The sequence below is a fragment of the Cyanistes caeruleus genome, chromosome 2 (assembly GCF_971803275.1).
Source record: "Cyanistes caeruleus chromosome 2, bCyaCae1.hap1.1, whole genome shotgun sequence".
NCBI lineage: Eukaryota > Metazoa > Chordata > Aves > Passeriformes > Paridae > Cyanistes > Cyanistes caeruleus.
The window spans coordinates 105,663,673-105,687,109 of record NC_141702.1 but is presented as its reverse complement, the minus strand read 5'-3'; the positions used below and the strand labels follow the sequence as shown (position 1 = coordinate 105,687,109).

General features: G+C 46.6%; 2 protein-coding genes across 4 annotated transcripts in view; one reads left to right on the top strand and one right to left on the bottom strand.

Moving 5' to 3' along the window:
• The window catches only part of LOC111943553 (uncharacterized), a 101,578-nt gene that overhangs the window by 37,827 nt on the left and 40,314 nt on the right, over positions 1 to 23,437 (top strand). Inside the window, exons 23-30 of one of the 2 annotated variants that reach the window (XM_086878894.1) lie at positions 1,378 to 1,530; positions 2,690 to 2,807; positions 3,766 to 3,869; positions 5,241 to 5,445; positions 6,625 to 6,841; positions 7,929 to 8,015; positions 10,182 to 10,631; positions 11,086 to 11,880. In XM_086878894.1, the coding sequence (XP_086735020.1) occupies positions 1,378 to 1,530; positions 2,690 to 2,807; positions 3,766 to 3,869; positions 5,241 to 5,445; positions 6,625 to 6,841; positions 7,929 to 8,015; positions 10,182 to 10,417 (1,120 nt within the window). In that variant the 3' untranslated portion in view covers positions 10,418 to 10,631; positions 11,086 to 11,880. Of the gene's footprint in view, positions 1 to 1,377; positions 1,531 to 2,689; positions 2,808 to 3,765; positions 3,870 to 5,240; positions 5,446 to 6,624; positions 6,842 to 7,928; positions 8,016 to 10,181; positions 10,632 to 11,085; positions 12,043 to 23,437 lie in introns of those variants that run through there. The other variant, XM_086878892.1, reaches the window with a different exon arrangement.
• LOC111942001 (uncharacterized) overlaps positions 1 to 23,437 on the bottom strand; it is a 235,442-nt gene that overhangs the window by 174,909 nt on the left and 37,096 nt on the right. The window lies entirely within an intron of this gene.

Genomic DNA, 23,437 nt, shown 5'->3' with positions numbered 1-23,437 from the left:
CTTTCCTCTTGTCACCTGTTTCTGCCTTCCTGCAGCCTATAAGTTCACAGAATCACAGAGCTGTAGAATATGGGGAGTTGGAAGGGGCCCATCAGGAGCATCGAGGTCAGCTCCTGGCCTTGCACAGAACACCCCAAGGATCACACCAAGTGCCTGAGATTGTTGTTAAAATGCTTCTTCAACTCTGTCAGGCTTGGTGCTGTGACCACTGCCCTGGGGAGCCTGTTCCAGTGCTCAACCACCCTCTGGGTGAAAACCCTTTTCCTCATATCCAACCTAAACCTCCTCTGACTCATCTTCCTGCTGCTTCCTGGAATTCTCCCAGCCTGTCAGAGCTTCCCAGAACTGGTGAATGGTGGGGAAGTGAAAGTGCCTGCAAAGGCTAAGGATAGAGCCTTGTGCTTTTGTGGGAAGAGGGACAATTGAAGTTGTAGCTGTGAGCGCTCTTTGATATTTCACAGCGCTAAGCACAGAGGCCCTGGGACAAACCATGCCTCCTCATTATGCCATTAGCTTGAGAAAGAAGGAGGGGACTCGCTGGGGCATGGAGCACATGGGAGAGAATGTGCTGGGTGGGGCACAGACAGCACAGCAGGTGCAGCTCCTGCCAAAAGGATTCTTGTAGGACTGTCCTGGCCTTAGAGCTTTACTTTCTGTTCAAACTGATGTTTCATGTTAGCTTTGAGATGATGAATCACTTTACAGGCACCTTCACAGGCCGAATGCCATTGGACAGCTGAAGCAAATGCTGCCTTAAGTGTTGGTGCTGGGCCTGATAGTTCCCAAGAGACAGTCTCTAGAACAGAACAACCTGGCTGAACTGCCTGCCACCCCTTCCTCAGCTTTGGAATAGGGTAAAACATTCAGATGTATCCCTTGCCAAGCCTCACAGAAGGAACAGGCAGCATTGCTGAATATTCTGCAACCTCATGCCCCAAATCATGGGGCATTTTCCCTGCATTTGTTTTTCTTAAGAGGTCTCTAGAATTGGGGGTAAATGGGAGGAAAGAGCCTCAGTCCTGCTTCTGCTGCTTTGTATAGTGGGTGCCTCTGATGGGTCAGCATGAGTTGTCATTAATTTCTAAATTATTCATATGTAATCTATTTTTCAATCTTTCTCAGGGAAATTTTTGGGAAAGAAATTGAGTATCAGATAATGCAGGGAGACTGAATTCCTCCCTCTTCCTTGCAGGCACTCCTTCTGTGCAATGCTAACTTTGTGTTTATCTGAGGACAGAACCTCCTACAGGTGTCTAAAGTTGCAGGGAGAACCCAGGCCTCCTTTGCCCAGCAAGGACAGGGAGCATTCTCTGGCCAAGGCCTGTGCAGCTGTGCCTCCTTCTCCCTGTGTCCCAGTGTTTGCTCTCTTCTTCCCAGGAGCCGCTACGTCCAGGTGCGGAAGTGTGCGGCCGAACTCCTCCTGTCCTTGATGGGGAAAATTGGAGTCACGAAGATCGCAGGCACACCCAGGGCTGAGACCCTGGCACAGGTGGCAGGGAAACTTGCTCAGGACTGTCACAAGGACACAAGGTAATGATCTTCATTTCACCTCCTAAAACAGGAAATCTGTTTGGTGTCTGGCTTTAAAAGGGAAACCCACAAAATTGTAGAAACAACAGGAAATAATATGTTACCTCTCCATGTGGATAAGGGTCATAGAATCACGGAATACGCTGAGTTGGAAGGGACTCATCAGGGTCATCAGGTCCAGCTCCTGGCCATGTGCAGGACACCCCAAGAGACACTTCATGTGCCCAAGAGCATTGTCCAAACCCTTCTTGAGCTCTGTCAGCCTTGGTATTGTGACCAGTGCTCTGGGTTCCCCAGGGAAATGACTGTACTGGGTAACCTGAGGTTGTCCAGCAAGAAGGAGCATTGCCAGCTTCCTGTGACTTGAAGAATTCTTGACTGAGATCAAAAGAGCTCAGATTAGCCAGACTAACAGTTTTGTTTGGCCTTAGGTGCACCATACAAAGACAAAGTGTTGCCTACTTTTCATCACTGAAGGATCCCAAATACATATTTCTCATTAACTTAAGATTTTCCTAGAAATACTTCAGGGGTCTTTAGCCAATGTATTCAGTCTTTCTAAACCTATTCTGAAGAAATCTATAATGCTGTTATCTGTGGCTGAATGGCCTCCAAATTTGTTCTTGAAGAGCACTGCAGGTTCTGAGTGGCAAAATCAACCCAAACCCAAACCACCAAAATCCCCTCATGAGTAAATTCCCATTAATAGCTGCCAAGAACACAGGAGCAACTAGCTGCCCCTGTCCATACATATGGTATAGAATAATCAATAGGAAGCTAGAGGTGTTTTGTCCTGGCCTGCCTGCCTGTTAAAGGAAGGCAAATTATTGTGCAGTGGCAGCAAGACACTGCTAATGGGCTCTGACAACCAAGCAGATGTGTTTTGATTGTTCCCTGGGATCCATTGATCCCACAGAAGCACACACACAGTTTCAGAATCAAATGGTATTTTCTGTTGCCCCACGTTCTCCTCTTGCCTCTTGTGTTCAGCTGACAGCACTGTGCAGCGACAAGTGGAGGTAAATGTCTCTCTTTGCTGAGTAGGTAATGCCTTCTTATGCAAGGATTGCACCTGATGGGTTTAAGGTATCAGCCTCTTCTGTTAACACTCTTCCTATGTTTGTTCACTTTCCTTTCTTTCCCTTCCTTTGTTCCTTAGGCACTATGGACAGGAGATGGTGAAGATGATGCTAAGTCATCAAAAATTTAAAAGGCTTTTGGAGAAATCTGTTTCTACCCGTGACCTGGAAGATATTCTGACAAGAATTAAGAAGAAAGTAAGTGCTTGGCAGGAGAAATGTCTCCTTTGTGCAAGGATTGCCAATGCTTATATGAGATCAAATATACCTAATCAGTCTTTATCTCATCCTTCTGAATCACTTTGCTCCTGGGAATGAGCAGTTAATCTTCAGCTTGTTCATCTGCAGACTACAAAGGGACTGGTATTCTTGGTGAAAAAGTGGGGTTTTGAATATTTTGAATATCACAAAGGGGAAAGGGGAAGAGGAGAAAAAGGGTTTTCATTTAAGTGTAACCCCTCACCATGCTCTCCCTGCTATGCCCCCAGTAAAGGAATTAAATGCGAATAGTGCTTCTGAAGATAACATAGTCTATGCAAAAGACACTGGATGTTGTAGTGCCAGGAAAACTTCCAAATATGCAAAAGATGTACATGTCAATCCTGATTACTACAATTACCATCTGCCTGCTGGGAATACTGTCCTACTGCATTATAGCTCTTAACCCTATGGAGCTGGAGGAAGCTTGGTGAATTCAGCAGCATCCAGTGGAAAACCATTTGTTTGTTTGAGGGGTTTTTTTATTCTTCTTATCTACATCATAGAAGGGAGCGTGACGTTGTGGAGGAACAGGGAGAGCGAGTGTTGAATCAACTTCCAACACAATGGGCCAGCTCCCAGAGAGTCCAAATTTTTCTGCTGCTTCCTTAAAGAACACTCATTGCCTACCAGTGTGCATTATTCCCATTTCTGCTCAAGCCTAATGAATTTGGGATTTTAGAGTGCTGCTCAGTATGGCAGCACCCATAACCTGCCTTGGGCTATTGAGAACAAAGAGTTGGCATCACTGAATCTCTGGTCTGTTGCCTTCTGTAAGCTAGGAAATGTCTCCCTAAGCCTTGGTAGCCGTGATCCTGAGGTTCTAACTTGTGTTTTAAACAGGGAGTTTCCTATTGCATTTTCTAAAGAGTCATGGGGTTTCTTTATGTCTTTGTAGGAGATGGAAAGCCAGAAGGGTGAAGGCCCATCTGTCAAGATGCCGGTGAAGAAGAGCAGCGATTCCTCGAAGAAGCCCCAGGCCACATTGCCTTCTAGTAAACGGTACTGAGCACTTTTGTTAGATGGGACAAAGCATGTGACAAGATTTACATGTCCTTCCTCAGGAAAATCTTTCTGGGGGAGATGACCCGTGCCAGAGATGGTTTCCATTCCCTACAAATGCTCCATGATAAAAATTGGCTACTTCTGCATTACACTGAACACAGCTTCTCTGGAGAGGTTTCCACAGAAATTGGGTAACAAAAAGACACCCATTGGTTGTGGCTCAGACGATGCAGTGCACTGGCAAGGGCAGTGTTGTGAAGGCATGGAGAGGGCTGTGTCTCTGCTGCTGGACTTGGGACAAGTAAATTCAATCAGGGTTGGTTGTTTTCATCAGAGAGGAGTCTTTTTCAGATTGGTGTCTTGATGAGAAGTCCCAGTCAGGAAACAAGATGCCATTCCCCAAACAAGCAGCTCCCATGCAAGTTGTTGGGCCTGGCTGATTCATGCCTTTCTTACTCTCAAACAGTACCAAGTTTGAGTAGTAAGTATCAAGGCAATTCCTAAGCGACATTGGTCAACAGGTGTCTCAATGTGGATGTTTTGTTATGATATTCCTGTCCTTCACACTGTTTGCTTGATGGACTGCATGTTTGGTTTATCTCCCCCTGTGCTGCAGTCCAAATTTAAGACAGCAATTTGGTCCTTGCTGTCCTTTCTGCCAGGGGTAGAGCTACTTGTACCTGTTCTCCTGTGATAACAGAGGAGAGTTCTTTAGCTCTGTCATGCTCAGTGGTGGCAGAAGAGTGAGCACATGCCTCAGTAGCATAGCTAGGTACTTGGAATGCTCAGGGAAGAGACAGGTTGATGCAGGAGAATTGTTCCCTGTGGGTTTGTTAAACTGTGGATCTAGTCTCTGGGGAAGCAAACATAAAGTTAGCATAGTGCTGGGATGTCTGCCTTCTGTTTTTATCTCTGTTACTGATTTCCTGGATCCTTCAGATATGCCCCTGTTCATCTGTTCAGAGGCATCTGAGCTACTGTTACAGATTGTCATGCCTGCTGTAGAGACACTTCTCCAGAGTGATGAGTTTCCTTACTATAAGACACACATGTCCCCTATGAGGAGGCATTTAAACTTGCAAGTTTAAATTCTCTTTCCCCACAAAGCAATGAGACCTTTGTGCCTGGGAAGCCATCTGAAGGTAGATCAGATACATCTCATCCTTGGTTTTCCTGAGTGAGCACTGGTGAGAATGTTACTCGCAGATTGTCTCCTGTAATGATTGTCATGAGGTCCACGTTGTTTTTCAGAGCCTCATGATTTTCTAGCTGGAAATCACATCATTAGGGATGCTCCTCGAGATGTTTTGCTCTCCATTAACTGAAGGTATTATCACCACCAAGTTCTAATTTGGTTTTATTTTCCAGGGTGAAGTCTACCTCTGAGGGACGCCTCCTCCACCGTGCAAAAGCCCAGGTCACGTTACCTCCAGCTGTGGAAGAAACGGAGCCGCTCCAGAAGCTTTACAGTCTCCTGGAAGCCAAGGGGTTTCAGACACGGCTGGAAGGACTGGCATTCCTTCTTGAGCTGTGCAAAACTCGCCCCCAGCTCATCTCCACTAACATTGTCCAAGTATGTAGGGTATCTTCATTGTTCCTTTCCTTTAGCTCCTTCCCCAAGCCTGGAGCAGTGAAGTTCATTCTGTGTGTCTTGGCACTACATCCTGGCAGTTTGGGCCAGGCTGGTCCCTCTTACACAGACAAATTTCATTCAGATCCAGGCTTCAGAACAAGTTCTTTCAGTCCAGCTGTATTTGTTGGGCAGGTGCCTATTGATGCTGTTCATCAGATGATGACAGAGTTTGCTGCTGCTGTAGCTTCTGCTCTCTCCTACTCCCAGCTGGGTTAAGTGAAGGGAATAGCAGCACTGAAAGCATGGCAGTTATTCTCTAAATAAAACATGGGTTTGGATGGAGAAGAGAAGTATCAGGCTGGGTTGGTTTAAACCCAGATTGTTTTAGAGGACACTTCTGTAAACTTCATCTTGTCTTGCACAGGCACGCGTCTGGCTACTCATTTGCATTCCCTATTCCTCTTGGGAAAGATGGTGCTCAACCTTCTTGGGGGGTCCTGTTCTTGTCTCTGGAAAAGGAGGAAAATGAATAAGAACAGACCTGTGCCTTCTCCTCCCAGAAGCTGCTTTTTCCCTTTCTCCAGTAAATGGTGCCTTATAATGTGGCTGTCAAGGGACTGAACCTGCTCTAATAAGAGCTGTACAGCACATTAAATTTCAGAAGCCTACGTGTTAGTTAGACAAATGGTGTGGTTCCTGGAAGAGTTGATCAGAGCCCTGCACTTCTCCAGACACAGAGATAGAGACAGACTAAAGAAAACTTAGATCTCCTCCAGCCATAGTTTTGGCAATATCAAAATTGCCCTCAGTACTTGAGGCAAGTGTACAGAAAAATGAGCACTGTAAATATCTGGTTCCATACTTCTAAAGCAAAGGTCATATTTTTCAATTAATAAATGAATTAATTTATTTAATCAAATAATTTACAGGGGGAGGGAAACACCATAGGAATTATTCTGTCCCCACCCATACCTCATCAAAATAGATGAAAATCTTTCAACCAGCATGAGGTTGTGCAACCACTGCAGTGAGTGGTCCCCAGGAAATTGTGCAAGCAAGTGTTGACCTGTCCAAAAGGATCAGATTCAATCTTTTACATTGCTGAGTGCACATGTCCACATCCCCTCTTCAAACAAGGACATTGTAATCCAGCTGTCATTTTGTTTATTTTCTCCACAGATTTTTGATTATTTGGTCCTGAGAATATCTGACACTCACAAGAGGGTGAAGCAGAAAGCGCTGGACGTGCTGGCAGAAATCATTGGCATCCTGGAAAATGCCTTGAGCCCGGTGATCATCCATTTGGTGGAAGGAATTACAAACAACTTGAACTCAAAGGATCCCGGGGTTCATTCTGCAGCTGTGAAAGCGCTGGAAGAATCCATTTCTCATTTAGGTAAGGCTGACCCCTGACATGGACTCTCCTCAGCTGTGTCTCTGCCTCTGCCACACAAGAGAATGCTGAGAGCCTTGATAGCTCTTGTTGTCTGTGGAATGCTGCAGCTGACATCCACCAGAAGCTGTGGAGCTGCAGTCCTTACACACCAGTGCCCCAACAGGCTTGAATGTGCATCAGCATTTCCCAAAGGTCCCAGGAGCCCTTGGCTCTGTGCTGCTTGTCTGAAGAGGAAGTCCTGGAAGTCTACAGCTTTGCTAGAATTCAGAGCCAAGGGGATTTTGGAGTTTGCTTGGGCCCCATTTGACTTCCCAAGTGAATAGCTTTGCTGTTGGCATGAAGGGACACAGGCCCCTCAGAGCTTCTGCAGAGCAGCCTCCTGGAAGAATCTACATTTATAGGCATTAGCTGACCATTTCCCACCTTCCTTCTTTGGCTTCTTTTTTCAAAGGAGAACTTTTGTTTCAGCAGCTTCATTTCCTTATAAGAAACAGGTAGAAATCCAGCTGTCAATGATGCCTTGTTCCACATGTTGTTTTGCATGGTGCAAGATGGCTGTAGCAAATAGCTACCTAGGCAAGGGCTGCTGCAAATTCCTTTGCCACACAGATTTATGTCAGCTCTGAAAATGCCGCACTGGGGAATATGCGTGAGAAATGAAGTGCTAGAAAGGCAGGTCTTCCAGGGGAGTTTCCACTTTCTCCACCTCAGCTGCTCTGTGAGCTCATGAACTGCCTGACTCAGTGCCTTTCTCTGTTCCAAGTATGGGGGGCACATTTTTACTCTGGGATGCAAACCCTTTTCACTGCTTACATGTGATTGAACTCTTGAAGTCCCTGATGTGAAATGTTTAACATAGCTCCTGGTACAGCAGACAATTTTGGATCTACAATTGTACAAGGAGAGCTTTTCTTTTGGAATTAAAAACCCTCCCTAGGAGGCTGGAAGGAAAGAAGAAATGGATTCAAGAACCAGCAGAAATTGACTTTTATTTTATAAAATGGGCTTGCTCCTGCCCTTTCCCACCTCACTGTCCTTTCTCTTATGACCTCCGAAGAGTGAGCAGAAACGTGTGTTTCTCTTGTAGATAAAGTATCACTGATGAAAGAGTTTGGCCACAGATGGAGTCAACTGAGTGGCCAAGCTCTGCTGGATGTCACTGAGCGTATCACAGGTATGGCCAACCCTTCTAAGCCAAGAGGTCTTCCAAGGAAGAATATACAGGGAATGCCTGTGAACAGACAGTAGAGTAGCTCCTCCAAATCAGGACCTGCTGAGCTTGTCCCTCCTGCCCCACACCCATGGCAGGTGTATTGGGCAGGTTTTCCTGGCTGCTGCCGTGGTGTGCAGCATCTGAGACGGGGGCAGTGCTCAGCCTCGTGGCTGAGCTCTCACTGGGACATCTCAGAAGCCACCTTCAGGAAAGGGAAGGGCTAAAAATACCCTAGCTGGCTCCTCCCTTGGAAGTTCAGGGGCATCTGTGACCCTTGAGGGAAAGTGGTGGCAAATGCTGTTCCAGGGGATCAGTTTGTTTTGTCCTCACAGAATCCTTGTTTTGCTCTTGGAAGGTTTTGAGGCTGAACCCTGCAGGGCCTGGGGCTCTCAGCTTAGGTCAAAACTCAACACACATATTAGAGGCACAGATTTAGTGCAAGGGTAGCCTTTGTGGGCAGAGGGGCAGAAGCAGAGTGCTCAGGCTCCCTGCCTGTGCTGTCAAAGTGGCATTGGGCTGAGCATTTCAGGGAATGCATACAGTGTCTTCCTATGTCAGCGCTGTCCAAAATGCTACAAATGCAGCTGCTAATTGATTCCTCAGAGGAGCTTGCTATGGCAGCAACAGACAAGGAATGGAAACATCATCATCTCAATATATAGTGGAGAAGCTGATTTATGGCCTTGCTTTAACTGGGGCTAAATCCACCACTAATTCTGCCAGCATCTTTAAATGCAAGGTTTAATACACTTTGTATCTTCATTGTGAATCTCAAAAGGGCATGTTCAGCAATTGGGAATGTCAAAGGCGTGTTAAAGAGCAGTTGAATAAAGTAGATCTCCAGGAAGAGGGAGTTTAGTTTTGCAGTTATTTTGATCTCTTTTTCAAATGAAGGAATTAAACATAAATTAGGGCTAGTTTAGAAAGAGCAGAAGCGCTCTCTGAGATTTAGTAGGAACACACAGCTCTTTCTCTTCTCAACGTCCATACTGACCAATGTCTTTAATTGCATTTCAACTCAAGTGAACTCCCGTTTTTAAATGGATACCATAACCCTTTTCCCACTTAGAAGCATTGGTTTTGGGTACTTCCAGGAGCTGTTGAAATGTCGATGACTACTGGTGAATTAACAGCATAGAGAAAATGAAGTCTCTTCCACCACAGAGTAATAAATGGCTCCTACACAACATTTTGCCTGTTTAGAAAATGAGAATGGTCTCCAGACCATTTCAGCTTTTGACCTCTCAGCTAAATCTGCTGTGCACGGAACCTGTTGATACTCAGTTTTCTTCTGTGTTTCATATTGTTCAGTTCAGAAAACGAGCAGAGAGGATGCTTCAGGCACAATGTGAGGAAACACTCATGTTTTGGTTAAATTGCAGTCCCCTGGGTAACAGTTTTCTCTCTCTCTTTCCCCATTTCAGTGTGCATTGTAAGGAAAAATGCCATTAACATTGGGAGGGGAAATGCCATTAAAATGTGTAGATGCTCAGATGCCATGGGAATGGGGTCTGGGTCATTATCTAAGACACCCTGGGGTTTGGAACAGCTGTTTGTTGGAAGCCACAAAAACATTCTGCCAATGACACCAGCCAGTCACTGATGTTTCTACTCCAAATGTCAAGCAGCACCCACCTCTGGTGGGCTGGAGTTTTGAAGTGTGGTCTAGTACTGCCCTTTGCTGTGTGCCACTGAGCAAAGGGAAGAGCCAGATTAGACTTTTGGCACTTGACATCAAAGGTCACAAAAATGGAATCATCCTTTTTATTAGGAATCCCACATTTGCCTCTCTGCGGTGCATGTCCAGATTTTCAGTGTGGGTTTAGAAAACTTCTCCATGGAAATAAAAGGCAATTTGTCATATTCAGGCATTATCCCTGCAGAAACAGATCATGAAATGGTTTAATAAAAATACAAAGTCTGCCAGAGCTACAAGGCCCTGCTGGGAGAAATTAATCCTGGGGGGTTGCTGGTTCTGTTTCTGGGAGGATCAGCTGCTTTGCCCATTTCTGGCTCAAGAGGTTCTGTGTGCTCTTTCTCTGATCTTAGCCAGAGGCAAAACTTAGAAATAGATCCCAGTTTGCATTCAGGTTGGTGGTTAAGAAGCTTGTGTCTCTCTCCCGGCAGTGCTTGTGGAATGGGTTTATCCCAGGAGCCCTGAAGTCGTCCAGCGCTACGCCCTGCCCGTGCTCTGGTCCTTCCTGGGGAACAAGGCGCTGCCCGTGCGAAGCGCCAATGTCCGCACTGTGGTCACCAAGCTTGCCTCTGCCCTCTACAAGGTGATGGGCACCAAGCTGAGGAAGTGTGCTGCCAGCCAGCCTCCACATGTGCGGGATAACCTCTCCAGCATCTTGGGCTGGTGAGGGACTGATGCTCTCCAGGAAGATGACGAAGAGCTGACTCCAACACCTCTGGATGTGACATTTTTGCTGTGCCAACAACGACAAAGTACTGAGGAAAGGATTGCATCCGCCCCCGCTCTTTCCACTGCCCTTCCTTGTCAAGGCATGGGGGGCCTGAAGCAACTCCAGATGGAGGACAAGACGAAGGCTGAGCAGGGCTCAGCCTCACACACAGGTGAGGGGGGATCTGGGCTGCTCTCTGGCAGGACGAAGGGTCTTGTGCCAGCCTAGAGAGCCTGTGCACATCCCCAGGGAACAGTTCTGCCCTGCATGTGCCCCCTGCAATGAGCTGTGCTGCTGCCAGTGCCCCGTGCAGCTGTAGGGCTGCTCAGCTGTGGGGCAGGGACAGGAGCAGGAGGCTGCATGTGCAGCTGAGCCATGGCTGCAAAGCCCAGGGCTCTGGGCTCCCTGCTGTCCCAGGCCAGCCCAGAGGCCAGGCTGTTCCTGTGGGAGCTCTGTGCAAGTGGGGCAGGGTGTCCCCTGGCCTGCCTCAAGTGGCTGAAGGCAGGAACATGTTTCCTGTGCAGCTATTTAGAAGTTTGCAGGAATCTGTCCCATGATATATGGAGCTCCAGATGCTTTAGGTTTGCACTGCATTCTCTGTTATACTTTGTGTTTCCATTTTGCAGACCTGACAGGCTCCTCTCTTACGAAGTTTTCTCTGCATACTTCATGTGTGCTCTTACCTACAAAGTCCTCGCCTCCCGTCCAGAAGAGCCCTCTTTCCTCGGAGCTCAGGAAGAAGCTTCTGCCTCTCCGAAGATTGATTGAAGACTACGTTTAATGGCTTAGGCTTTAGAGTTAGGGATGTAGGATATAGTATAGGGATAGTAGTATAGTATAGGGATATAGTATAGTAGGGATGAAGTGTTCTTATATTATAATGTACATTTGAGGATACATTTTGATTGTAGTTTTTAAATAGTGATGACATATTTTAATTCTTTATATATATTTTTGTAGATACAGTGGTTTTTTTTAATGTTATGTAAGTTAAATTTTTAAAAAAACAAGCATAGAATGTGAGACTAGGACCTGCTAGGCTAGGGGAGATGTGCTGAGGTTATCAGAGTACAGCTCACTTGATGTCCCAGTGAATCACCACATCCTTTCCTCGCTGGGCCTCTCACCTTTGAGACTGGCTCTGAGAGCAATGGGGGGTAGAAGAAGCACGCAGCTTGTGTTGAAAGAAAACTCACCCCCCCTGCATCCTGCTCCTGGATTGTGCTCTCTGCAGCACGGAGAGACAGCGGGACAGAGCTTCTCTTTGGCTTTTAGTTAGTTTTAGTTAGCTGAGGCAGAGGAGTTCCCTGGACCTTTTTTTCTCTTTTTCTCCTGGATCTGTACAAATCTGCTTTGGACTGAAAAACACCCAGACAAACCCCAGGAGCTCAAGCCCTTGGCCCACCGGGGCCTGGGCCTCAGCACTATCCATCACCAAAAGGACTGAGAAGAACCTGAGCAATCCGAACTACACCACATGGAAAAGGACTTTTCTTCCTGGATTCGCCATCCCATCGAACAACAAGATGTTTTATTGTTTAATATTACTCAATTTCTGTTAAATAAACATCTTTTTCCACTTCTCTCCAAGGAAATTATTTTTCCCAGACAAGTTGCGGGGAGGGGTCATTTGAATTTTTTTCCCTGGGGAAACCCCCATTTGGAGCTTTTCTCCCAAATTTGCCCTGAACTAGGACAGGGGACAATAGACCCAAAAGATCCTGTATAGTCAAAAGTTTTCTACCTGCATGTAATCTGTGCTCACAAAAGGCCTGAGCAAAGAAACAAAGAGAAGTGTGCCCAAATCCCAAAGCTTTGCCCCTTTGCAAGCTCACACCGATCTGGCTCAGAGGTGTCTTCAATCACAATTTCATAGGTAAGAAGAGCACGTGGGAAAAGATGCACTGCTTTGGAAAAGTCACCTGTATGTATATTTATCCAGGACAGCAGTTCAGCAGTGTTGTTTGCTACTTGTTTGCAGAAGGATGAGTGGATGTGAGGCCAACAACCAGTGATGAGGGTTCCTCAAATCTGTCTGTACTCCTGGGTGCCATTCAGCCCAGAGCTATGGGATAATCCCAAAGTGCATCTCACACACGTTCTGCCTCCAAGAAAAGCTTGGCCTCACTTCCTAGAGTCAAAGAAATAGAAGAGCAATAAAATGGGCAATTAAACTTGTCACTTTAGAATGACTCTCCTGCTTTTCAGTGTCAACCGAGGTTGTACCTAATGCTCCCACAGCTTGTTACAAACAAGTGTTTGAGATTGCTTAAAAGTTTTCCAGCAAGGTTATTGGTAAAAACCAGATTGAATATGAAAAAATAGCTCAACAAAATTCATTGGCAACATTCACACTCTTACTTACAAATCAGTTAAGGTAAGGAGAACAAGGAAAAAAGCAACCAACAAAATGCAGTCAATGAAACCAGAAATGAACCAAGAACTATCTTTGTGTGTGTGTTTAGGTGTGTTTGACAAAGGAACATAAGGGACAAGGATAAAAAGGAATATGGCCTAAAAGCTTAACAGCACTCAAGCTTAACAGTAGTTAAACTGCAGCCTCCAGGAGTGGGGGTATCGGCCCAGGATCCATTGCTGATGGGCGATCCTGCGAGTGCAGCAAGCGTGAGAGCTCGCTGGCTCTGAGAGGCCCCACTCTGAGGGCGGTTGCTGCTGGCAGCCCCTGTGGTCCAGGAGAGCTCCAAGGGCCTCCTTTGGACCGCTGTTCATGGGCCACAAGAGAGTGGGCCTCAGTCACAAAATGCTTCATCCTGGCCGCACTTTGGGTCAGCACCCGGCCTTTGAAAGTGTGAGAAGAAGGATGTTATGCCATTCAGGCAAGAAAAGTAATTTCCAAGGCTGTTCATAGAAAACCCCAGGAGCTCGTTAGACAGCACAAGTTCCTGGCGGCGCTCAGTGTTTCCAATAAGCTCAAGAGGAGCTGAGCCCAGGGGCTGTTCAGCAAGGCCAAGGACTAACCAGCATTTCTCAGGTCACAGTGTGGCCTGACAAGGCTGGGGGGATTCACCACCACAATCTGAAGCATGAAGTTTTGATGTAGGCTAAAAAGCCGTGGCCCAGTGGAAGTGGGCTGTTTCCTCAGGCCTGTGGGAGAATCACTGTGCAGATCCTTGTGCTACTGATTCCATCTCTCCCCACTTTTCCAAGTTCTTGGAGGCAAGGTCACTTAGGTTAGACACACAGATCACAAGAAGTGCTCTTCTGTTCTTCTGCACAATGAATTAAAATGAGATTACATGTCGTCGTCAGAGCAGACACGACACAAAGAAACTTCTTCCAAGTTTTTTATTTGTGCCCATACATAGCATTTTTATTGCCTTCTGACCTCACAATGCATCCCATCTCATTGGCCATCATCACACCACCCCTCAAGTCCATTGGTCTAACCACTGTTTTGAGCAAGCATCCCCAAAAATCAAAAATACAGATAAATCCTGGTTTTCCATGGTGTTTTTTGCAGCATAGATGTTCTTTGTTTCCTTCTACCTTTATCTTCATTCTCTTCTTCTCATGGACACACAGGAATCTTGCTGGCTTCCTCTTTCTGTCAACTCCTTATTCTGACCCCCAGCCCACTGTGGGCCCTGTCCACAATTACACATCCAAAATAGTGTACTTGTATGGGCAAACTTACTGATGTGAGGAATTTCTGGAGCAGCAAACTTGTTTCCTCAAATATTAACTGTGTGAGGCATGGAGCACAGAGAAAGGATTTAATGGCAAAAGCATCTCACATAAAATGATCTTTTGACAAATTCTGCCCCGAGCTTTCCTTAGGAGTATCTGAAAGGCTCCATGTCCCTAGCAAAAGCTCCTGCAATGGCTGCACGCCAGCAGAGCAGGGCTCTCAGCTGTGAAACAAGTGCTGCCACAAGCAGCAGCTTGGCCAGGGCAGCAAATCAAGAGGTGGGAAGGAGCTGATCTGAAGGCCAAACCTCCTCAGCTCCTTCTAAAGGGGCTGCAACAGTTCCTCATTCCAGTGAGGTGGAGTGCTGGACACCACAGCTCCCTGTGAGGACTGGACACAAGGTTGCTCCCGCTGAGTGCTGTGATGGTTTCTGCAGGAGCTGTGGGCTCCGGAGTGTGCCAGACACAAGGAGGAGAGAAGGAGCCAAGTGCACTGACACACCTTTGCCTTGAGCATAACCTGGCCTTGCCCCAACACACTGAAAAAAACCAGGAGCTATCACAGAGCTGTTCAAGGGGCAGATGAAAGCTCAGTGGCTCCTCTGGCATCGAGTTTCTCCCACTGACACAGCTCTGCGGAACAGTCACAGCAGGTGAAGCAGCTGGGCTGGAGCCCCTCGGTGTCTTTTCTCCCTGGCACGGCTCAGCTCACAGACTCTTGGGCTGAGAGCGGCGTGGTTTGTGCCAGCATGATGTCCCTGGTCTCGGATGTTATAAATAATGCAACTCCCTAATTGGTTAAGAAAGTTAAAGTTATAATGATGTTTGTTTGTTGCGTATGATTGTACGGGTGTACGGAAACATGAGGTAGCCGGTTTTGAACAATAGAAGGGGGGGGGTTGAGATTAACGAAGGCAGAGCAGAATGGAACCTTCTAGGAAAATGAAGTCTCAACCCCAGATGACGTGTGCATCCTCATTGGCTGAAGGAACGGACCAATGGAGCGTCGAGTTTTGGAAATGATTGGTGGAGGTTGCGTGATCTTAAAGACCAATCAAAGGACTGTATTTAGACCAATCAAACTGCGGATTGAAAAACGCACCAATCCGACACTGCGAGAGACTTTAAAACCTCTGGGGTGCCCAGCACTGGCTCTTCCTGAGGAACTCTGTTTCTGAAGGAAGCACCCGGCCTGTCGTGCGGCTGTAACTCTTTATCCAGACTGCTGTTTGGGGTCGGGCTTATCTCGTCCTCAGCCCTCAGTGGTTGCTCATTTCTAAATAAACGAGTTGACTTCTGAAGAACATCTGAGCCTCATTTACCAGAATTCTGGGCACTAGTCTGGGATAGCCATGCCCAGAGGCGGTCCCGTGGTAAGAAGAGCCCAGGGAAGTGTACACCCAGCTGTTTTTCTTTTTGGCTGCCTGGGCTTGAATTCCTTCTCGACCGAGGAAGGAGGTGCCAGCTGCACCTGAAGGAGCACCGAGGGCATAGCAGCCTGGAGTGTACGGAGCCTCCGAGAGGGAGCGGGGCTCAAGGTGTTCAGGGTAAGTCTTGAGCGGGGTTAAAGGTAAAAGGCGGTACGAAGCCAGTGTGTGTGAAAGAGATGGGGGCTGTCAGTGCAGACCCCCGAAGCAAGTGTGGACAGTTGAGTGAGTGCAGCCCTGGGGACCCCTGGCTAGTGGGAGACCCCCTGAGCTGGGAACTCAGGGGCTTAAAAGGTGCCAAAGGAGGTCATAGGGTGGAATACCTCACAAACCACTGACTTTTGGGGCCCTGAGTTAGAAACCCAGAGGGCTTAAAAGGTGCTGGAGTGGTTTGTAGGGGAAAGGGAAGTTGCTGGTCGTGGGAGGGCCCTCTCAATCATTAGGACAGAGGAGGGGGAAGAGAACATATCATCATAGGGATTTATGGTTACTTCCGTGGTGTCGGGATTTCGTGTTACTGGTTGCTTTTGTTTCAAAACTAGTTTTGATCTAAGTAGCATCTCATGTCTATTGACTGTTTAAGATACTGGTTTTAATTCAAATAGAATTCTTTTTTTAGCAGTTGGTGGTTTGCTGTACAGGTTACTTTTGTTTTAAAACTAGTTTTGGTTTGGGTAATGTTTTGTGTCTATCGTCTGAGATATATTAGTTTTAATTCGAATAGCCCTTTTTTTTTTATTGCTAGCTTTTAGCAATAAAGATTCTGGTTTGCAAAGCAGTGAGCCCCTGATGAGTGAGGTTCTGGGGTGAGGGCTAGCCAAGAGTCCTCAGACCACTCCTCAGGAGAAAAAGAGGAATCTGCCATCTTGTAATGCCCTTGTTATAGGAGATGCCATCTCAGGGATTAAGAAGGGGAAGCTTAGATGATGAAGAGCAGTGGCCATTTTGCAGGAGGCTGGATCTCCTTAGGGGAGAGGTGTGTCCTCCCACGATTATTTCAGTTAAAACCCAGCCATTTTATTTCCTTCTGCTTCTTAGCTTCTGCAATTTTGTTTCACTTCCCACAATTATTATATTCTGTATCTGCCATCTTTATCTCATTTCCCACGCCACCTTTATTTAAGATTCTGCCATCTTTCTTTTGTTTCCCCACACCATTTTTATTTAGGATCTGCCATTTTATTTCATAAATTCTGACATCTTTATTTCATTCCCCCACACCAATAGTCACCTTTATAGCCCTCAAACCCCTGTAGATTAAATAACATTATTTCACATAGAAACTTACTCTTTCCTTCTCAATTTCCACTCCCAAGCCTATTTTATTAAAATTTATAGAACAGTATTATACAAATAGTTTGAATTAATATTGAAAGTGTCAAATTAATATTTGAGTGTCTTGACCATGGGGCAGTATGCTGGAAAGAATGCCCATAGGGCTCATAGGTCAAAGAAAGAGAAGGCTTTGCTCAAAGATATTCCCCCTACCAGTCCTTTGGGGGAGATGCTTGGAAGTGGGAAAATGAGGAAACTTCAAAGGACCTAGATAAAATCAAAATGATAAAGTATTCCATAGAAGTATGGCCTAAAGAAAGCGTAGCCAAGGGCCCTGTATATTTGCCATGGTACGGCTCCCAAGAAAAGTGGTCACGTATGGCGTTGAACAGGTATGTTAATTTAAAGGAAATCCAAAATGAGGAGGAAATAAGGTATGCAGCGTGCTGGTTAAGAAATACAGCAAAGGGTAAAGACTAAAGTGTATAAGGTATCCAAAGAGCAGGAAAAGGAGAGGAGTGAGGTTGAGCAACCCGAGAAAAAATGGGACCCCCTTGACCATCTTCCACCACCCCCTCGTCCAACTCCACCTGAGTCCCATCTTCCTTCTCCACCACCCCCTACCTCAACCCAGCCTATTCAACCTATTCCTTTACCAGCATACCCCACTCCATCTCTCACTCTTTCAACATTACAATCCCTACCCTCATGTGTTCCTTCTGAACCTACCCTTTCTATCCCTTCCGTGAACCTCGCTTTGCCCCCAACCTCCCTCATACCACATCTTTCCCCCTTAAGTGCCCCTTCAGGCCTCCAAAGTTCACCAGTCACCCCTGTACCCACTCCTTCAGGGCCTCCTGTAACACAACTTAGTCCCTCAGATCTCTACGTAACACCCCAGGGATTCACTGTACACCCATTCTTGCCCCAAGCACCTTTCAAAATGTCCCTCTTCATTTTTCCCCCACGTCCCAGCTCCCTGGAGAAGAAGCTAACCTGAGTAAAAGGTAGTAAAAAGGAAAGTGCGTGTATAGCAAGGACGGACAAAGCAGAAAAAGCTTGTTGTTGTGAAAATAAAATAGAAACAGAGCAGGGGAGGCCAGATGAAGGCTCAAGATATCACAGTTACAACACGAGGTTCCAGGCCAAGAAGAGTCAGAATGAAAAGGAGAGAGCTGAAAAACTATTTCCCTTGAAGGAAGTACTGATGGGAGGTGCTCAAGGGGGAATAGGTTTTGTTAATGCCTCCGAGGTAAAAAATTTTAGGAAGAAAATCAAAAATTTATTGGAGGACCCAACTGGAATATCAAATCAATTAGATCAATTTTTAGGCCCAAGTATATTCACTTGGGAAGAATTAAATTCGATACTAGGCATGCTCTTCTGTTCAGAAGAGACACGGTTGATTTGAGGCTGCCGTGAGAATCTGGGAACAGGAAAATCGGGCAGGCCCAAGGGGAGAAGAAAAGGAACCACTCGTCCAACCAAATTGGGACCCAAATGAATCCAAAAGAAGGAACATGAGAGATTATAGGACATTGATAATAAGAGGAATAAGGGAGGCGTTACCGAGAGCCAACCACGCTAAGCTAGTGTTTGACAGCCAGCAAGAGAAAGATGAGTCCCCTAGTACTTGGCTTGAGATATTAAAAAGACATTTCCAACTTCCTTCTAGCCTGGACCCAGAAAGTCCTTCTTAGTCAAAGCATGAGGGGCCTGAAGCAACTCCAGATGGAGGACAAGACGAAGGCTGAGCAGGGCTCAGCCTCACACACAGGTGCGGGGAGGGGCTGGGCCACTCTTTGGCAGGAAGAAGGGTCTTGTGCCAGCCTAGAGAGCCTGTGCACATCCCCAGGGAACAGTTCTGCCCTGCATGTGCCCCCTGCAATGAGCTGTGCTGCTGCCAGTGCCCCGTGCAGCTGTAGGGCTGCTCAGCTGTGGGGCAGGGACAGGAGCAGGAGGCTGCATGTGCAGCTGAGCCATGGCTGCAAAGCCCAGGGCTCTGGGCTCCCTGCTGTCCCAGGCCAGCCCAGAGGCCAGGCTGTTCCTGTGGGAGCTCTGTGCAAGCGGGACAGGGCTTTTCCTCTGGAGTGCTTCAAGGGTCTTCATGCCTGGAAATGTCAACTTGTGCAGCTATTTAGAAGTTTTCAAGGAGTCTCTCCCACAAAATATGGAGCTTCTGATGCTTTAAGTTTGCTTTGCCGCCTCAGTAACATTTTTTGTTTCTTCTTGGCAGGGCTGACTAGGTTCATTTTTTCCAATTCTTTCCGGCTATCTCCTTCTATGCTCCTTCCCTCCGCTCTGTTTCCTCCCAGCTGGAAAACCTCTCAGTCTTCCAACAGAAGAGAAATGTGCAGCGTTGAGACGGAGAGTGGGAAAAATGGCAGTGGCTACGATGAAGACACCAGAGAAAGAGAGGAGCTGAAGTCAAAGGGAAAAAGGTTTACGGTAAGGAGACCAAGCTATGTCCTGTGTGGGAGATTTTCAGTTGATGTGCTGCCAGCAGAGCTTGGTGAGCTGTCCCTGTGAAGTGAGCCCAGGGAAGCAGCTGAGCCAAGGAAGAGCTCAGCTGGACACTGAGCTTCAGGATGTCTTTGCAATGGGTGTGTGGTGCAGACTTCACATTTTCAGTGTGTAACAATAGCAGGAGAGGACTTTGAAGGGTTTCTGGGTTCTCCCTCAGCACTTCCCTTTGCATTCCCAATCCTGGGCCAGGCTGTTCCATCAGTCTGATTTCTGTTCTTTTGCCAGGTCCCAGTGAAGAACATGGCTAAATGTCTTGAGGCATGAATGGGGACAGGACTGGATGCTTGATGTGAGCATTGTACTCTACTCTTTGCAGGCTTCCTTGCTGTATCCCACTGAAGGGGATAAGAAGAAGGGGTCACTGGGACTGCCTTTGATCCCCCCGATACGCAGGGCAGGAAGTCCCGATGTTTGCAGTGCTGCAGGGTCTCTGCAAAGCTCTCTGCAGCTGGATGTGCAAGAGTCCCAGGAGATGAGGTAAGCCAAGGTGTCTGCTGCTCCAGTGTGCTGTTCACCTCGCTCTTCCCATCTCGTGAGGTTATTTTGCACAGTCAGCTCTCCCATGTATTTAGGCAAACCTCTGTGTATTCAGCATTTGGCACTATCTGTGGTGATCCAGCCCAATGTCAAACCCACCACCAAATGGCCCAAGAGCAGAGGTGGTAGTGGGAAAGAGGAGGGAGGACTGAAAACAGCCTCAAGACAGGTCCTCTTCTGGACCTGGCTATTGATTCCCTCTGTAATGTTTGTGGTGTCATTTGGGAACTGTATTGCATGGGTCTGGATGCTGCAGATCTTTGAATACTGTGATCCTTCACTGTCAACATCTGCAGCCACAAGAATATGATTGGACAAATACTGCCAATTGTTAAGGTGTCTGCAAATTCCAGTGCTCATTGCTTTAAAGTCAGGTGCCATAGTTCATGTGCCAACACTTCTAAAATAATAATTATTTTTTTTTTTAAATATACCGACAATCCCCAACACAGAACTGAGTGGGAGTTACAGAAAAAAGGGCGATGAAAACTAGCTTTGAGAATCAATTACTTCATAGATGTAATTGTCAAATTCTGGAGACCATTGTGTCTTGCCAACTGTTCGAAAGAAAAGGGATCCCAAAGTAAACCTAAGGTGCAAATTCTCTGTGCTGGGTCTCGACTGTGAAATGAGATCCCAGAGATGTTATGGGGTATAGATGTGTAATCCAATTGATGTTTAATAATTCAGTCTGGGCTTCAGATCAAAAAGAGCAAGGTGCAGGAGAAGAGGTACAGGACTGTAGCTGATGGAAAGATATTGGCTTGGAGAAGTGTGAGAAAATGTAGCTGTCAAACTTATCAGAGTGGTAGCAATAAAAAAGGAGTCACAGAACTATCACTCACATTGAAAATCTTCTGTAGGGCTTTTAAAGTGCAGTCTGAATATCCTTCCATAGATGCTGTGTGTGAAAAAGCATGTTTTGTCTTGAAAGAGTAAGGAGGTGTAATATCATTCTCAGGAGACAGCAGTGCTCTGACCACATGGAGCACGAGACTGTCACCAGTGTAAGGCACAAACAGGCAAAGTCAAGCTTTGCAGCAGTACAAAAGCAGCTGCCCTCCATAGAGACTCGTGTCTCAGCTCAGCAGCTCTTGCTGCTTCAGAGGGGCTTTAGGAGTCACTTGGCTCCAAAAGGAGAGACAGCAGAACTGGGGGGTTATGATGCAAGCTGAAGAATGACTGCTGTGTTTCAGCCGGAGCTTGGCCAGCTCTGTCTGACTCCAGCAACTGAGAGCTTAAGGACAATGAATCATCTTTGCATCTTGTTTAGTTTCTGTGTTGCATTTCCTCCTTCATCAGAGTGACCATGCTAAGAAGGGTTGCCTCCTTTCATGCTACACGCATTTCCTCCGTTCTCTTTCTTCCTCCTCATCTGTTCTTTTGCCTTCCGTTTTCATAAGGTCCACACCCAGCAGCATAAGTGAAGATGACGACTCTGAAGAAGGAGGTTGGTACAGGACATGTCTGTCCTCAAATGACCTTAAGAATTTTGACACAGAAGTGATATTTCGAAAGCTTAGTTTAAAAATAATTCTTTTCAAAATTTGTTTAAATTATTTTCAATTCCTTGATGGTCTCAATGGGCTCTTGGAGAGCCCAGTCACTGGGAGTGTGCTGTGGTGGTGCAGTGAAAATTCCTCCAGTGTGAAGTGCTGAGTGGCTGGAGCTTGAGTGGTACCTTGCGGCCCTGGAAATGCAGTGCAGGAAAAAGAAACATTCCTCTCCATCCAGCCCATGCCGTTTATCTCCCTGCAGCTTTTCCAGTGTCACAGTCAGAGAAAAAGCAGGCATTGAGCATGAAAAGGGAAATGTTCCCAGTCCTTCTTCCTGCCTTTGAAGGTGAAAACCTTTCCTTGGGGCACTTTCTGAGCTGAACCCTTTGGGATATGAAGGGGATGCTTGGACATTGTCTTGTTCTGCACTGGGAGAAATAGGGAAACCTCCTTTGCAGGGAAGTCCCTGTGAAATTTCCAATTAAGGAGCAGGAGGTTTCTATACACAATCCCTGTGTTTTATGAGACCTCTGCAATCTGGAATCTGTCTTGCCTGTTGCCCAGCATGGTGTTTTTGAAGGCTTGAAATCTGCCAGAGATTTACACCAACCTTTCCTTCCATTCCCAGGCCGCCCACTGAGCCAAGCCAAGGGGACAGATCGTCCCACCAGTCCTGGTCATATGAGTGACGAAGACCTGAGGGACAGTTCTGGAAAGGTAAGGGTTAAAGACAGGGATGGTCAGACTTCCTTTCCTTATTGCTTGGCCCCAAATGTCACTGATCATCATAATCTTCTATTCCTGACGGACGGGGATTCTTCTTGGGATATATTTGCTTTTTGAAGTGCAATTGTGTGGCTTTTACTAGTGGTGAAAAGGTGACTGATTTGGAGATGGTGCTAAGGTCATGCCAGGAGCTTTCTTTAGGTGCCAAGGTCATTTTAGAGAAGTTCTGAATGGCAGAGCAAGCTGCAGACTTGTGAATGTGTGCAAATTGCACCCTCTGGAGCAGAGAAGCAAAGATTGTAATGTTAAGCTTAAGCAAGGCTGAAAAATAAAATGAGAGTTTGATTTTTCATGGTAACCTTTCTGGCTATATCTCACAGCCCTCTCTTTCTCAATTTTTCTGCTCGTTAATATCAGTGTTTCTAGAAATTGTTTTCACATGAGTCGTTTGCTTGAGGTCCTTCAGAGACCTTCAGAGCTGAGCTCTTCAGAAGCCAGGAAGTGAGTGCTGCAGTCAGGCTGTTCTGCTTGCATCTGAGTGGAAGCTTGAAGAGGAGTTCTTTCCCTTCCCCCCAAGATAATACAGAGGCATGAAGAGTCATGCCCAAGGTTTCACTGACTCAGTAAGAGAATATCAGCTTCCCACCTTCATCTCCAAAGTCTTTCAGAGTAGAAAATTTTGTCTTGTAAAGTTGACTGGGGCTTCAGACTCTCTCCTGGGGAGCAGCCTGCAGGGAAGGGGAGCCCAGAAGAATGCTTCTCAGCCATGGTGGAACTGAGAGGAAACAAAATTCAATGGCTTCTAATGAAAACACCAGAGATCCTTCTCCTGCCACAGCCTGCTGAGGAGCTGGCACTGTAGAGCTGTGCTGAAGCCCTGAGCCAGTGCTTCTGTTGTAGCCCCAGGAGCAAGGAGCGTTCCTGACTGAATCCTGGCTGAGGGGCTCTGACTGCAGTGCTGTGTGTGCTGCCCCCAGGGTGGCAGCAGGGACCTTAGGAGGCAGCACTCAGCCCGAGGGCATCACTCAAGGCTATCTGCACTTTCATTTGGTAACTTCCCCAGCCAGACTTGGAAACAGGAAAACAAAAGCAAAGCAATACTGGGTTTTCCTTCTTTCTTAGGGGAAGCATCACTGCAATTTGGTTTTAAACTAGAAGAGGGTAGATTCAGGTTAGATTCTAGGGGGAATGTTTTTATAATGAAGGGGATGAAGCACTGGAAGGGTTGGCTCACAGAAGCTGCTGTTGTTGATCCATTCTTGAAGGTGTTCAAAGCCAATTTACATGGGGCTCTGAGCAATCTCATCTAGATGAAGATGTCCCTGCTCACAGGGGTTGGACTA